The sequence below is a fragment of the Lithobates pipiens genome, unplaced genomic scaffold, assembly GCF_037356315.1.
Source record: "Lithobates pipiens isolate NorthernLeopardFrog02 unplaced genomic scaffold, aLitPip1_a1.2 Scaffold_13, whole genome shotgun sequence".
Lineage (NCBI taxonomy): Eukaryota > Metazoa > Chordata > Amphibia > Anura > Ranidae > Lithobates > Lithobates pipiens.
This window is the reverse complement of record NW_027507718.1, coordinates 260,271,138-260,289,056: the sequence shown is the minus strand read 5'-3', so window position 1 is coordinate 260,289,056 and position 17,919 is coordinate 260,271,138. Positions and strand designations below refer to the sequence as shown.

The 17,919-nt window shown below is 40.3% G+C and overlaps 1 protein-coding gene across 1 annotated transcript in view; it reads right to left on the bottom strand.

Annotated features, from left to right (window-relative positions):
• SMARCAD1 (SNF2 related chromatin remodeling ATPase with DExD box 1) overlaps nt 1–17,919 on the bottom strand; it is a 199,172-nt gene that overhangs the window by 20,032 nt on the left and 161,221 nt on the right. The window contains exons 17-19 of the mRNA XM_077476560.1: nt 14,666–14,761; nt 14,424–14,541; nt 13,453–13,574 (exon numbers count right to left, since the gene is read on the bottom strand). Of these exons, the coding sequence (XP_077332686.1) occupies nt 13,453–13,574; nt 14,424–14,541; nt 14,666–14,761 (336 nt within the window). The remainder of the gene's footprint in view (nt 1–13,452; nt 13,575–14,423; nt 14,542–14,665; nt 14,762–17,919) is intronic.

Here is a 17,919-nt window from a genome sequence, read left to right as displayed (position 1 = left end):
TTACCGCAATACAGTGCACTTACACCCCCTTCCTTCCTGTCATGCAACACTGTACCCATATGAAACTTGCGTCCTTTTTTCCACACAAATAGAGCTTTCTTTTAGTGGTATTTAATAGCTAGTATTTATTTTTTTGTGCTATAAATAAAAACGTAAATTTTGTGGAAAAAATTGCCTTTTTTTCTGTCAGAAAATTTTGCTAATTAGTAATTTTTCTTCATACATTTTGGCCAAAATTTATAATGCTACATATCTTTGGTAAAAATAACCCAAATTAGTATATATTAATTGGTCTTTGTGAAAGTTATAGAGTCTACAAACTATGGTGCCTATCACTGAAAATTGATCACATCTAATCAGGCCTTCAGTATATCAGGTGTATCTCATTTCTTGAGACACTAACAAGTCAGGAAAGTACAAATACCCCCCAAATGACCCCTTTTTAGAAAGTAGACATTGCAAGATATTTAGTAAGTAGCATGGTGAGTTTTTTCAAGTTGTCATTTTTTCCCACAATGCTTTGCAAAATGAAGATTTTATTTATATATATTTTTTTTTTACAGAATTGTCATATCAGGTTATTTCTCACACACAGCATATGCATACAACAAATTACACCCCAAAATACATTCTGCCACATATGTGAGACATTTACACAGCCTGGCCACATAGAGAGGCCGAACACTGAAGTAGTACCTTCAGGCGTTCTAGGAGCATAAATCACACATCTCATTGCATTACTACCCATCACACTTTTGAAGGTCTCCAGGACAATGGAATTACCCACAAAATTACCCCATTTTGGAAAGCAAACACCCCAACGTATATTCTATGAGGCATGGCCCAGTGACAGGTACTCATATGGACTGGGACAGGTACTTGGGTACTCTGATGGACTGGGACAGGTACTTTGATGGACTGTGAGTGACAGGTACTATGATGGGTGGTGACAGGCCCTCTTTATGGGGGGGGGGCAATCAGTGTGATTGGTGTGTACTGTAAGCGGTAACGAGATGTTACCGCAATCTCCTCCTCACACACGATTGGTTTGTGATAAGGAGAAACCAGTAACATCTCGTTACCGCGGTTTGTTTACATTTAGTGATCGGCTGTGAAAAGATCACAGCTGATCACATGGGTAAACAGCCGGCCAATGGCTGTTTACCAGCATCTGTGATGAGCAGTGTTCCAGGGAACACACAGTCACCGAGGTGCGCGCGTAACGCGATCGCACGCATGTGGCATGTACAGTGGGGTGGAACCATCTTGATCGTCCGTAACTTCATCACGTCCGATCACTTGGTAAACAGCCATACCCAATGGCTGTTTACCCCCCCTCGGTGGCGAGCGGAGTCTCCAGGCCACGCCGCCACCGAAGGAACAGGGATGAGCGGGCACGATCGCACGCATTCCCTGTTTAAATGGGAGGCCGTTATATGATGCCCTCCCGCCACAAGAGCTGTGCCGCCTGGCCGTCACTTGACAGCCAGCGGTCGGCAACCAGTTAAAGGCATTTTTTGGAGCGCAAAGAAATGCATTCAGAAGTTGAGTTTACAGGCTGTTTTTAAGCGGCAAATTCTTCTAAACGAGGCTAAACGCGGTAACTCGCATTGAGCCATGTTTCATTTACAGGCATTTTTCATTTATGGCCATATTAAAAAATATATATTTGTTTTTTTAAAACGTGGCAAAATGCCGTGGCATGAAAATGCAGCAGAACGGATGTTTTAAATATGGTTTACCATCTGTCAAGTTAAATCGTTCAGGAGAGGTTGTAAAAATGTTCCATGGACATGACACAAGGAGTTAACAAGCCCCCATTTGAAAGCACTGGGTAGGTGATGGGTACTCTTTATGGAGAGATTGGGGTCTAATAGACCCAAAGTCTCCCCTGCCCACCAAAGCACATAACTGAGCAGAGATCTGCTCAGTTACATGCTTTCCGGGCTGTATCTGCCAGTGAATGACACTTCCAATTTTATTCTGGGCAGAGGAGATGGAGGAAAGAATGTGCATCCTCTCACCTACCAATTTGAAGAACTCTGGTGTATTCCCAGGCTCCCAGCAAGAGCGGGAGAGCCCAGAAACCTGTCATGAAGAAACTGTGCCAACTCTTTGGTCATATGTAGTATGTCCTTAGAGACAAACTAGTTAAAGTTCAACTAAAGCCTTTTTTTTTTTTTTGCTCTTGGAGTGCTAAACAAGCATTTTCATGTTTGTTCTTCCAAGTGGGCAAGTTAAATGTTCTGTCCACTGGCAAGAAATCCACATCCTGTCCCCTAAAAAGGATTTGGGGGGTTTGGGGGAGGGATTGATCGGAATCTGAAAGCCCTCTTTGTAAATAAGTACAGAGTGCATAGTGTGGCTTGTTAACCACTTAAGGACCTAGCCTCTCTCTGAGATTTGTTTACAAGTTAAAAACATTTTTTTTTTGCTAGAAAATTACTTAGAATCCCCAAACATTATACATTTTCTAACACCCTAGAGAATAAAATGGCGGTCATTGCAATACTGTCACACCGTATTTGTGCAGCGGTCTAAACCCCCATAAACATGGTCGGAGATTCCGGCAACCAAAACCGTCGGAGTAATTCCGACGGATTAATTCCGGAAGAGGACCGGAAGCGATGTTGCATACACACGGTCGGACAAAGTTGTCGGAAAATCTGATTGTACATAACGTGATGACGTTATTTTGTTACGACGGGACTACGTTCAGGCTAGTAGCCAATAGCTTTGGTCTAGGAATTTGATCTGAGCATGCGTGGCACTCTGTCCGTCAGGGTAGGCTACACATGATCGGAGTATGTCCGATCGGAGCATTTCATCAGAAAATTTTACCGGCAAGTTGGAAAAGTTGGTCCGTCGGATATTCCGACGGAAACAGTCCGATGCAGACCACACACTGTCAGAATATCTGACAAAACGGTCCGATAGGACACATTCCGTCGGAATCTCCGACCGTGTGTACATGGGCTTACAAGCACACTTTTTTTTGGAAAGAAATTCACTCTTTTGAATTAAAAATAAGACAACAGTAAAGTGAGCCCAATTTTTTTTTTACTTTGTGAAAGAATGTTACGCTGAGTAAATTTATACCCAACACATCATGCTTCAAAATTGCGCCCACTCGTGGAATGGCGACAAACTTTTACCCTTAAAAATCTCCATGGGGACATTTAAAAAATTCTACAGGTTGCATGTTTTAAGCTACAGAGGAGCTCTAGGGATAGATTTATTACTCTCACTCTAGCGATTGTGGTGTTACCTCACATGTGTGGTTTGAACACAGTTTTCATATGCGAGCGCTAGTCACATATGCATTCGCTTCTGCAAGCGAGCTAGTCGGGACATACCCAGGCAGGGGACAGACGCGATGGGGGGGGGGGCATCATCTCCCGCTGCCGATAAATGTGATCTTGCGGCATATCCACTGCAAAGACCACTTATCTTAAACTGGACCGCTCACTGAAGACGAGGATACTGGGGTTATGGCAGCTAGGTGCTGCCATAACAATATCCTCCTTCAAAGTACCGACGCATAACAATGGTGGGCAGTCCAGAAGTGGTTAATCCTCCCCCCAAACTAAAAACACATCTACAGCATGAAAAGAGTATGAAGACCTTCTACTTACTAAACGCGAAGCCCCCCCCCCCCCCCCCCCCAATTAAATCCAACCTCATTTATGTTGTCTAGCATTGTAGATCCTCAATCACGATGAGCTGCTGCCCCACAAAGTTTTCCTGACAGCCCAATTTAAATTATAAAGGAATATTCCAGATTCTGACAATCCCTACATCCCTTTTGGGTGATGGGATATGGGGATGAGGCCCATGTCAAGTTACACTCCCAATATTGAAGGCATGTGGCCTGGTCTGGTTCACAGAGGGGAAATTAGGGGTTCACATGCTGGCTGCCCTTTCCTTCCTGGCCACTCCTGCATGCCTGAATATGTCTCTGGTATGAATTGTTAGGGGGCCACAGGCTGTTTTCTTTTTTCTAACACCAGCTGGCCAGGGATTTGTCATTTTGTGGCAGTAGTGCTACCACTGCAAAATGACAGCTCCCCAACTGATATTTGTTTGCAATCAGCTGGGCATCAAACAGACTAAATATATGTTTACCCATATGCTTAAATGTGAACAGGCTGGTTTTCAAGTGGAACTCCTGCTCAACCTGAGCCTCACCCATATTTTCTACATTCTCTCAAACTCTAAAGTGTACGTTTTGGGTGTAATGACCCTTTAGGTTCTTCAAAATAAATACACGTATACAACCATAGAAACCATGAAAGAAAGGTAGACAAAATACAGGTGCAAGGATAAACAAGCATGAAAGCTGTACTTTATCAAGACCATCTAGCTTACTTTTGACACTTAAATTTGCTCCTCATAAAGCCAAGCTAAACCCATAAATTTAAAGCGGAGTTCCAGCCTTCAAAAAGTTTAATTACATTTTTTTTGTACTTGTTGACTAATCCGTTCTTATGAGATTAACTGGAGGAAACAGCATAGGAATTCTTTACAATGTAGTTCCTACAGATGGTTTGTACACTACACAAATCGAAAAGGTGTCAGCTCCCTCTAGTGGCTATACCACGACACCGGCTCAAGAGTTCAGTTTTAACAGAAAGTGAAATCCATAGAAGGAAAAAATTTAAATAACATACATTTAAACTATGGCAACAGACCAACAACAAAAGGACCAAAAACAGTCAAAAGGACGGCAGAATAAAATAATTTTAGGCGAGTAAAAAAATACATGTGGGGTGTCCAAATCGGTCCCAAAATGAGGGACAGTCAGATTCAACAAGGCCAACTTTTTTTTACTAGATTCTCTATATGCTTTTTTGCCCCCCCCTCTCCTTTCTAGTATTATAGACCTGATCCTGTGAAACCTATCCAAGTCAATAAAAACTCATTGCTGCACAATTGCAAAACTTGGCACCTTGGCAAGATTTAAAGAAAAGAAAAGTATGTAAAAAGAAGAAGCCAGATAATATACTAATTACTTCGCTAACAAACTTTGTTTTCATTCCTTTTCCTTATTCACATACTAATTTACTCACTCGTTGAACAAAAAATAAATTGTACATAATCAAGTCCTCCCATTGGATGCTATTGTTTCCTGCTATTTTCACTTTTAAAATAGATTGAAAAGGCTGGCAAGATTATAGGGAAGGCAAATCAGGGTAAGTATGGTGAAGAGGCAATTTGATACAGATTTTAGTCACTGCAGAAGCAGCTGTCATCTACAGTGAGGTTTCAAATTGGCCACGCACGACACTGGGCATCTATGGGTGCTGGACCACAGGCAGTCACAGAGAGAAGGTCTGGTGTTCAACCGGGGAGCTGAATTAATCACCTTTTCAGCGGCTGATCATATTAAAAGCATGCAATAAATATAAACTCTTGGTGCTGCAAAACGTTCCTGCCTTTAAATGACATGTTCTGAGGGTGTCCTGTAAACTGCTGCAACTCATTTTGGGCTGGTCTCATTTTGCCCCGAGTTCCCCTGCAACAGATCATTAAAACTGTGATCTACAGAAAACAGCAATACATAATTATCGTAAAGGGTCTGCTGCTGCAAAAGTGTATGAGAAATGGATGAGACTCGAGCCTGCTCTGCTGATTAAAAAAAAAAAATAATAATAATAAAAACAGGTCTCAGTGAATACACTAAATTGCTTATGATTATGAGACCCCCAAGTGCTCACACAAATATGTGCAATGTTATCTTTCTACCCAACCTGCAAATATACTCTCAAATATACTATCAAATGTATTTTACCCTAAAATTAACAAATACAGACTTGTTACCTGTGTGCACCCAGATATGTCGTGCAAATATGCCAAAATGAAAGCTAAATGGACTTGTGGCTGTACAATTTGGCTACATTATGTAAAATTCAATCTTGTATTCCCTACACTCAAAAGGTTTTGTTGATTATATTTTGAAGTTAATGCCAGGGGTTGAATTAATTACTTTTTCACAGAACAAGGGAGTAGAGCTGTGGTCCTCAAATAGTTAAAAAGAACCTATATAGCTGAAAATAAAGTACCGCCAACAAACTTTTTTTTTTTTTTTTTAAGATAGATTGGAAATGCTCAGAACCACTCATTAGGTTCAGAAAATTGTGAACCACTTGCAGTTTTGTAGCAGACATTGAGAAACAGACAAGAGGGTAGGGATCTCTGTATCCTGCAATGCATGCCAAGAAAAGGTGTTTACACGTAAACCAAAAACCCCAATTTCCGAACTTTGACAAGACACAGAGGACTTCATATTAATGACTACTTGGGATGTCTCAAATCACTGAATACAAGGGGTGGCCAACACAGCAATAACCCCAAACCCAATGGGCTGACAAATGCACCAAGAAATAGTGGATTAAGAGGCAGCCTTTCTCTTGCAAGGACCCTCAGGCAGAACAAACAGGGAATCAGATTGTTGAAAGAAAGCGGTTGACTTCAGATAAATCTTCTCCTTAGGACATTTTGTTACTATCCTTTTGTCCCAATCCTGATTCAAGTGGAATGAAGAACCACCTTGCGTTAAAAAAAAAAGAAAAAAAAAAAACAACAACCAAGATTTCACACCATCTTATCTGGTGAAGACTACTTGCAGGAGAGCACAGCCAACTTCGAAATCCTAAGATCTGAGATAAGGGCAACTAGAACATCTCTGGGAGAGGCTAAAATGAAGTCTGCAAAACAAAACCAAGTTAAGGTTCCCACAGAGTCAATGGGGGATGGACGATGAACACAATATGTTTGACACCCTGCACAAAATCTTTCACCAAGGAGAATGGTGACTGACAGTCACTGCTTTCTGTTTCAATCAGACAGAGCTGAGTGATCAGTTATTTGATCGCTCAGTTCCTGTTCTTAGAGCCGACATGGGCCAGGCACTGTTTTCCATCCCAAGCAGACAGATAGCTGAGGGATCAGTGGTCATTTAAATGTTCAGTTCTGTGTTAGAGCCGATGTGGGACAGCTGCAGCATCACACAGGTAAGTATATATCTCTGTTTTTTCATATGCCATACTTCTTAATTCTAGACAGCCTCCTCCTCATTCTCATTTTGAGGATGTCCCTCCAACACATCATCCTCCGAGAAAAACGTCTACGTTTGCATTCCAGGTGTTTCAACACATTTAAAACCCCTGGGAGCTGATCTTAGACCAGAATGGCTACTGTGCCCCTGAGATAGTAGACATACTAGATAAGGGCAGAGCTAATCTGACCTCTTCAGGAACCATTGCAAGGAAAACCGTGCAGGTGGTCCTTTCTACCCGTTGGGAATTTGGGAGTCTACCTCATCATCCTTCCCCTCCACCTCTCTGCCTGCCACCAGCTCCATTGGACTCAAGGCGCCAGTCCCAACTGCAGGTCCAATCTTCACCCATTATGGCAGGACCTTCAGGGACTCGTTAAAACACCCCCCCCCCCCAATCATCCCCCGGTGGATCAATGGCCTGCCAGGTACTGGAGAGCAACCTACCAGCGAAGTCTCATGATAAAGTGTACCCTGGAGGTAACCACGATTGCTTACCTTCTCTACTCTAGCATGCGGGATGCAGTCATATTTGACCTACTGGCCATAGCAATGTAGCTGGATGAAACCCTCCCTGCCCACTAAAGGTCGTTAGGAAAATGCCAGAAAGTATGGCACTGAAGCTCACACAATTAAATCCTCGGAGAGGCATATGTAGGCATAGCCACTACCTAAGAACATTAGATAAAAAGTTAGCTAAGCTGGGGAGGAATTTTGCCTGAGCGAGAGTTCCTGCCTTTTTGTTGCCAATGTCCATTCAAAGTTCTTTGTGTCCTGTAAAAGTACAATGATGACGCTTTTGTTTATATAATGCAAATAAAACAAACATGTTTGTTCTACATCATTTTACTGAGGAAAGGCATCTAACAACTGCACTGGTGATTTCAAAAGAATTAATGTCATCATCATGAAGGGCTGACTGATGCAAATTGTTCACAAATAAATCTATAGTGAAGCTGAATATATCATATCATTGGTGGCACTGAGGGCCAGTTCACATCCATGCAATGTTTTTTGACAGTCCTTTCATTTGAAAAGGCCCTGAACGGCGCAAAAAGTAGTAGTTAACCCACTTTTAAAAATGCACTGCGCTAAAAACGCATGTTACTACAGTATCAGGCAAATTGATGCCCACAAACTTAATGTGTTTGCAATCTGAATTTGATTTACAGTGCTGTTAATACACTGGCATCCGCATGCAGATTGCATGAGCAGCGCGTTCACCTGAGGTACAGGAAAATACACACAGTACGCTCCTTTCCCCAACTTCGTTTTGGTGTGAACCGGCTCTGAATGAGTGTTTACTTTGATGCTGTGTTTTGAATTATCAAATGACCACAGCATTTATTATAAGCCATAAATAATTCTTATTGTCATTAGGGGGAATTTACTTAAATTAGAGCACAGTATCTGGAGCAGCGGTGCATGGCAAAAAATCACCTTCTAACCTCAGCTTGTTCAGTTAATCTTTGGACATAAAAGCTTAAACCTGATTGGTTGTCATGCACAACTGCTCCAGATTCTGGCAGCTCCAGTGTTAATTGCTCTCATGGTATTTTCCTACAAATGGTACAGGCAATCAAAACATACTATTCTACCATCTAGTGGACATCAGGTAGTACTACTACTATGCATTGTCATGTTTCATTCATTGGTTTAAGTGGCTACTGTAAAGTAATCATAAAATACACCCCCAGGGTTAAATATGTGCCAATGTGTGAGAACAAGTGCACTAGACTGTGAACTCACATAATACTGTTTAACTAAGTGAAAACCATGGGTCTGTGTAGTCAGGCTGCAAGGGGAAATGCAATTTGTTTTTTTACATCAATTTGAGACTCAGATCATGAAGACCTTATTGCAGGCGCAATTGGCCTGTGTCTGCATTCTCATAGACTTGTATGTGGAGTAGAGCTGCCATGACGAGTCGACGTAATCGATTACGTTGACTATGAAAATACGTTGACGTGCGTGCAAGGAGTCGATGCGTCACACAGTGAGTTGCAGGTTCACACCCCCACCGTGGCTTTCAGCGCAGTGCTTCTCTCATCCTGCTCCGTGTCCCCCTCACTCCTCCGTGCTGCCATCCCCCTCTCTTCTCCCCATCCATGCTGCCGCCCCCTCTCTTCTCCCCTCTGTGCATCTGTCCCCCTCTCTCTTCTGTGTCCCCCTCCGTACATCTGTCCCCCTCTCTCTTCTGTGTCCCCCTCCATGCATCTGTCCCCCTCTCTCTTCTCCCCCTCCGTGCTACTGCCGCCCCTCGGTATCTCAGGATGGAGAGCTGAGGTAGGAGCCAGTAAACCCGGCTCCTTTTTCTGAATGGACAGAGTCCGTGACCACAGACTGTCCATTCACACAACTGAAAAATTGTAACCTCCTGTGGTTACGATGTCTCAGTTAATGAATGGAGAGAAGCTGCTCTCTTCTCTCCATTCATTATCAGTGCAGCAGAGGCTGCAGAGAAAGGGACTGGGGAATCTCTGCCCCCAGTCCCTTTCCCTGTCTCAAATGGGAGATGTCAGAGTTCTGTTAAAACCCCTGATATCTCACCATAGCCCCCCCAACAGGGCTGATAAAAAATTGCAATAAATAATAAAAAATAAATTGTAAAAAATAATAAAAAACAAAAAACACACCGACACTGTCCCCACACAACCTTTCCCTTAAAAAAAGAAAGCATTGATAAATTATAAACATTCATGAACTTCTGAACAGAAAATACAAAAAGCTAAGATTAATTATATATATATATTATATATATATATATATATATATATATATATATACAAAAAATAAGTACATAAAAAAAGGTAAGATAAAAGAATATAACTACATACTTATATATAATATATATGTATGTACTAGTTATATTCTTTTATCTTACCTTTTTTTATGTACTTATTTTTTGTAAAGTTATCCAAAGGATTAATTAGCCAATCAAAAAAAAACAAAAAACACTAAATTAAAAAATAAATAATCATATAGTCGATGACTAATCGAAAAAATAATCGATAGATTAGTCGACAAACTAATCGTTAGTTGCAGCTCTAACGTGGAGAGAAGTTCTGAAGTGAACTTTTTAGACTGTCGACACTGTCCTCTTCACAACATCTATATTATTATTCCAATAATATTTAGTATAGATGAAAGCCCTGTTGAGATCACACAGCACAGCAATATTGTGTTAAACTAATCAACATGAGCATATCAAGCACACAGCAGATTATACAACCCAGCATAAAAAACGGCAACAGAAAACAATGCCACTTAGAGCATAATGAACCATAACATTTTGCTTTCTGAAAATACATTTTTTTAGTATGCAGTCTAAGGCAGGCAATACAAGGAGCGGATTTCTTTCCCGCAGGAGAAGACCGTGGTTATTGCTAGCAGCTATAGGAGCCACTAGCATTAATCGCAAGAGAATCCGGCAGTACCCAAGCTGAACTATGAATCAACTAGGTACATTCAGCGTGCCCATTAACGGTTTTGAATGTCGGCCAGTTCCTGGTGAAACGGCTGAGATATGAACCGTGTATGGCTGGTCTAAGTTCCCCAGTATCATACTAAACATTGTCGGCTTCTAAAGTGGAAGTGCTGAGAGAGTGAAGACCCAGAAACCAGCATGGAATGCAGGTGCGTCTGTTGCCGTAATGACACATTTCATGCGCATGTGCTTTGTCAGTCCTACGACTTTCGGCTTACACCTCCCATCAACAAGACCTGCCCGCCCCTCTTACGACTTGGCTCTCCTTGTTTTGGCTCTGGTTGTTTGGCAGTCTGATCTTTCCCATCATGATGGGCACGTACAAGGCCGCAGTTCCAGCCTCCTGGTGACAACATACCATTGCGCGGTATCGTCCCCCTCCACACCAGCCCGCACCTCTGCCTCTGGCCAGTGGGCCCCTTCTTTCTGGACCAGGACTCCATTCTGGACAGCATGAATATTGACACAACCCCGCTCCACAGTCTGGTATTCTAGATAACTCAACGCCCTTGGGACCTTTAGCGGTACTGTAGGCTCAACTCATTTTATTGTTTTTATAATCAACAATTTGTTTATTGAAAAAATAAAAACATTGTTTTTATTTTATGGCTACATTGAGGATCTCCTTGTCCTGATATCCAACCCACCAATATCTCTTTTCCATACCACATCTCCATATGTTCAGGTCAGCTGCACTGAGTCTGGCTATATTATTACATATCAAGCTTTGATGGTATGACCCACAGTTTTAGCACTCAAGGATTTAAGGTTTCTTTTTTGCAGTTTAATTTGAATGTCATTCCTGTGGGCATTTTGTGGCACCCCTACAGCCTGTCTAATAAACTTCCATTAGAAGGATGCAAAATATAGTGCAAATTGCATATTATGTCAAAAGCTGGAATTTTGACACAGCTGCCATGGATTCCAAAACGAAGGCAGAGACAACTATCCAGGTGTCAAGAGGATAAATCCAGATGTATAGGTAGTTGGACAAATTTATTCATCATTTAACATTTGTTGCAAACTTTTAAACAAGGTGGAGGATCCAGTAAAGTATTGGTAATTTCATGAAGGTCTTTGGTTTCCATGGTTGCTCTCAATAGTCCTAGTGGCCAGGGAAAAAAGGTTTTCTTTGCAGCATTTGGAGCAAACTCTTATTTTAGGATGACATTGCATCCATAAAAATTGTGAAAAAAACGTAAAAGGATAGTAGATTCCCCCCTTCTTCATACTTCACAAAACTGCAGTCTTTCCTTCTTATAGAACGACCCCAAGTTCAAATCCAACATGGGATGAGGCATCACAAAAAAACTTTAGTTTATATATACACAGTATCTCACAAAAGTAAGTACACCCCTCACTATTTTGTAAATATTTTATAACATCTTTTCATGTGACAAATTACACTTTGCTACAATGTAAAGTAGTGGGTGTACTCACTTTTGTTGCCAGCGGTTTAGACATTGGCCTTTTTGAGTGGACAGCAAATTTACACTGTTATACAAGCTGTACAATCACTTTACATTGTAGCAAAGTGTAATTTCTTCAGTGTTGTCACATGAAAAGATATAAAATATTTACTAAAATGTGAGGGGTGTACTCACTTTTGTGATATACTGTAGATTCCTTCAAGACATACATGAAACAATTCGAACAACCGTTTCAGACATCGATGCCTTTTCTCAAGTTTTTAGTCACATTTTGATTAAAGAGCGCAGAGTGGTTGCATTGGGTTCCAATATCGGTACGTCATTTGCAGGGGCATTTACGGCTCACCTTGAGCCAAAATTCACATATTCCATTGAGACATTCACCAGACATTGTTGCGTCTGGTGGCCTTTCATTGGTACCGTGACATTGGACCCTACTGTCCTTCAATGATAAAATTAAGTTTTCATATGTGTATAAAATTTTATCTCAATGTGGACTATGACAAGAATACATTTCTGGACGCATATTGACTTTTGCACAAAACCAACTGATAAGAATCACTACTATTTGATAGTTTTCGCCTGACACACACATTTTGGTCTATTACGTCAATTGATAAGAGCACACCGAATTGTGAGCGAGGAGACAGGTATATGTTTTTTTTGTAGATTATGAAGAATCGCTCATGTATTCGGCAAGCCCATTCATATCTGAAGTAGACGGAAGTGATTACGATGTAACTTGTTTCGGAAGTGAGGTTGTGTTATCAGTTAATTAGTAACAGGGTGGTTCCAGGTTTCCTCTTCTGAACTTATTTTAGGTGATGGTTTAGGCCTGTTGGTATACATTTTTCAAAGTGCTTGTGAACTTGAGGAGAGGGACAAATGAAACGGTAATTCAAAATTGTTCCATACATTTCTTGAAGGAATTGAGATTCAAATGAGATTTGTGGTACCTCATATTTTATTTTGGATTTGATATGATAGGTGATGTTGGAAAGCCTACGGAATGAATGTGCCTAGATTTAAAAGAAAAGGGTTGATGTGCAGCTATATATACATTTATATATATATATATATATATATATATATATATATATACACACACATATATATATATATATATATATATATATATATACACACACATATATATATATATATATATATATATATATATATACACACACACACACACACACACATACACACACACACACACACAGTATATACAAACTGCAATTTCTCCCCAAAAAATGTTTTAAAAAGATTAGATGTAAAATCTACATAAAAACAGAAAGAACCCATATTTTAAACACAAATTTTTAAACTTAGAAAAATGTACCATTTTAAGCAAAAAAATGTAGCAGCAACACATCGCAAAGCGTTGGGGCAGGGCAACAAAAAGCTTGTAAATTATTATATAGCTGTAATGTAGAAGTTTAATATGGTTCATCCAGATACCACATAGTACTTACCTTAAGCATCAGTTTGGACATACTTCTCAACTTCTCTGCAGTATAGTACTGCCTGTGTAGTAAAGGGTGATTGGCCATTTTTCTTAAGTGCATCATTACATTGCATAGTTCAGTATTTTTCTCTAGAATACAAAAGAAAATTAAGTTAGATCTACCAGCATGGTCTTTTCTGGTAAATCACTATAGTGCTCCTAACAGATGACCTTTTCACCAGGACTTGACAGGAAGCTAGCAAAAATCAATACAATCTGTAAAATAAATTAGGTAGGGGCAGTAACCTGAAGGACTTTTTTTTTTTTTTTTTTAAGAAAGGCATTTAGTGGATAAAGCATTGCACCAATAATGAAAAAGACCTATATAATAATTTACTTTTTGCGAATACTAGAGTGGTGGTGTTTAAGGTCTTTTAATTTGTTCTCTAGAGGTACTGGCAAAACTGCTACCTGTTAGAACAGATGGTTCAGGGCATTTTCCAAATCTGACTGTCCTTAAACAGATTTTGGCTAATTTGAGAGAAGAAAGCAGTGAGGGGGTAGAATTTTGAAATCAGGGAAATTTGTTACATCGCAAGTGGTATGGGGGTTTTTCAATAAATTAGTCTTTTTTGATGCTTGTATTAAAGTATAACTAAAAACAAAAAACTTTTTTTCTAGGTTTTGGATAGAGTTGCCAGCAGGTTGTAGAAAAAAAGAATTAGATTCCTCCATCCACACAAATGAGATTGATGAAGAAATCTCACCGTTGGGGCATTGTATTCTGACAGCAGTACTCTTGGCTGTCAGAATACATTGATTAGTGGAAACAGCCGACTGATCGAGAAAAAACTTCCAATAAGACAATTTGACAAAAGTTATCTACGATCAACTTTTGTCTAGCAGGCGTGGCCCAAAGTGAATCGAAACTTGGCCGATTGCTGCTGAACCAGCTGAATTTTGGTCCATCTATGGGCAGCTTTATCTGATATATATTACCTGTGCCTTCAACGGAGCGCTTCAGTTTATTCATTAGATCATTGTACATCTGCTGTTGCTTCTTGGACAATGGGCAAAACTTAATATGATCTTGCTTTGGAGGTAGTTGCTTGAGAACCTGGAAAAAACATAATATGTTAATACTCTCAGTAAACAGAAGATGAAATATTTTCACAACTGTTTGCAAGTAATACGTACAGATTGGTCAAATTTTACCATACTGTATTGGTAAAAAAACACACCTCACTTTTAACTCTTCTGAGAATAAATGGCCTCATGATTCGTTTAGCATGAGCAATTCTTCCTTTTTCGAAAGTGCTTTGTTCATCAGTAGATTTCTAAAAAAAAAAAAAAAAAAAACGAATCAGCATTAAAATGTAATCAGGACACTACTATTGTAAAGCAAAAAGAAGGAATTTTGATCTACAGTTGTGCTCATAAGTTTACATACCCTGGCAGAATTCATGATTTCTTGGACATTTTTCAGAAGAATATGAACACCACAAAAAAAAAAAATCTTCCATTCATGGTTAGTGTTTGGCTGAAGCCAGTTGTTATCAATTAAGTGAATTTACTCTTTTTAAATCATAATGCCAACACAAACTACCCAAATGGCCCTGATCAAAAGTTTACATCAATGACAGATTCTATCTATAGCTGCTCCCCAAAAATAATGAAAAAACACTGTGCAATTTGAGAAATAAGTGATAGGGGGCTCTGTGTGATAATATGTGCCTTCTCTATACAACCATATAACATGGAATAAAGTGACATGTGCAAATAAAGAGCAAAAATCAGGTAATTGATACCTAACTAGAAACCAACTAATATAGACCATATATGTATAAATCAGTGGAAATATAAAGGGCAATGTTTGGATGAACAAGTGAATAAAAATATAACATTTGAAAAAGTCCATAGTGGAAATGAGTTATGACTAAAATCTTGATGGCAGAGAAGAAATCCTTCACGGTACAACATGATACAACACCAAAAGTGCTCAGTGCTTTCTGATGACATAATTTTTACAAAACGTACGTTGAGGTGTTTCCGATCACGCAATTTCCGGATCCCAGCTTCCGGTTTCTCTCCTAGCCAGAGTTGAACACACGTCAGCTTGGACAAAAGCCCAGTGGTGATCATCTATCGTAATTCATGCAAACTACCCTCAGTACCAGGCTAAGGCATCTACAAATGTAAGCAGGCACCCTGTTTTGTATTTCTGTGTATTTTTAAATAAAACAGTATTGCGCTCTGGATTGTCTGTTTCCTTATGAGAGAAATTTGGGGGAGAGGAGGACACAGAGGCTTCATTCATTTACTAAGGGTTCCTATTAGGATGTCCCTACAGCACATTAGACCATCTTTTTAAATAAAGAGGTCATAGCCATCTGTTGAGCAGCTTTCATATCTGAGCACTTTTGCTGTTGTATCATGTTGCACGGTGAAGGATTTCTTCTCTACCATCAAGATTTTAGCAATCACAAATTTTCACTTCATTTGCACATGTCAATTTATTCCATGTTATATGGTCATATAGAGAAGGCACATATTATGTGTGGAGATATCCAAGTGGATGATTTCTAAGTGTGTTTTGATTAAGTAGTCCAATTGTTGGGGTAAGAGTCAATGTGAATATTTCCCTCTTGGCGACAAACTCTTACCAACACTTTCTATTTGTGAATTATTACACCCATTTGACTGTCTATATGGAGATATTTCATCTACAGTCGTGCTCATAAGTTTACACAGAATTTATGATTTCTTTTCAATTTTTCAGAAAATTTGAACAACAACACAAAAACTTTTTTTTCACTCATGGTTAGTGTTTGACTGAAGCCATTTATTATCAATCAGTTGTGTCTACTAAATCATAAATCACAACAGAAACTACCCAAATGACCCTGATCAAAACATACCTCAGTTCTTAATACCGTGTATTGCCCCCTTTAACATCAATGACAGCTTGAAGTCTTTTTTGGTATTTGTGGATGAGGCTCTTCATCTTCTCAGATGGTAACGCTGCCCATTCCTCTTGGCAAAAAGCCTCCAGTTCCTGTAAATTCTTGGGCTGTCTTGCATTAACTGCACGTTTGAGATCTTCCCACTGAGGCTCAACGACAGAGGTCTCATCGAGCGGTCAGAGGGCAAAGCCAGAAGCCAAGAGACAGAGGGTCTCCTCAAGGTGTCAGAGAACCCAGCCAGGGGACAGCAAGTCTTGGTTCCAGGAGCCAGGTCGGCTCCGATCGGGATGTAAGGAGAACCCCAATCGATAAGCAAGAAGTGGACTGTGCAGCAGGGTGCTGCGACTAAAGTGTAGAGAGCCAAGTGTTCCAGGAGAGTTGGACAACCCAGTCAAAAGGGATTGCAACAATTTAGATGGAGAGATGCAGTGTGTGCTGATTGCAACCATTTAAAGACAAGCTCATAACCCAGCACTATCTGGTAAATGGATTACCTAAGGCTCGGTTCACACAGGGGCAACACGACTTTTGGAGGCGACTTGCCGTGGCCAATCAGAGAATTAGCTCTCGGGAGGAAACTCCTTTTGAAAGCTGATAATTCTCTGAGAGTCGCCTCCGTATAGACGGAGATTCGACTTGGAGGCGACCTCCATTGAAATCAATGGGTACCAGTCGCCTACAAGTCAGACTGAAGTAGTACAGGAACCCTTTCTGAAGTCGGAGCGACTTCAGTAGTGTGCATTAAGACAGCTCTCATTCACTTACATTGATTTCTACATGTTGTGCGACCTGAGGTGACTTGGGGCGACTTGAAGTCGGATCTGAGTCGCCCCTGTGTGAACTGGCTCTTAGGGGGAGCGTTACACACGCGGTATGCTGAAGGTTATCACCTGTAACTAAAATCTGCAAGGATTTTGCCTTGGTGGACAATCTTTATTCACATTTGCTTATATTCACTGATTAAGTGGACTTTTTAGTAATCATAAAAAGATTGTTTGGTTTAGTGTTTATTTTTATAGTAGCTGCTTATGTTATTTAAAATAACTTTCTATGATCGCTGAGGGAGAAGTATCAATCTGTTTGATTATTTCTCAATTTTTTGTCAGAAGTCTGAGATGGCCACTCCAGAACCTTAACTCTAGTGTGCTGTAGCCAATGACAGGTCGACTTGGCCTTGTGTTTTGGATCCTTGTCGTGTTGGAATGTCCAAGTACATCCCATGCACAGCTTCCTGGATGATGAATGCAAATGTTCCTCCAGTATTTTTTGAGAACATGCTGCATTCATCTTGCCAACAATTTTGACCAAATTTCCTGTGGCTTTGTAGCTCACACAACCCCAAAACATCAGCGATCCTCCTCCGTACCTTTCATCAAAGGCCTTGTTGACTCCTCTCCAAATGTAGAGTTTATGGTTGTGGCCAAAAATCTCAATTTTGGTCTCATCACTGCAAACGACTGTGCCAGAAGGTTCGGGGGTTGTCTGTGCTGTTTGGCGTATTGTAAGCGGATACTTTGTGGCATTTGCGTAGT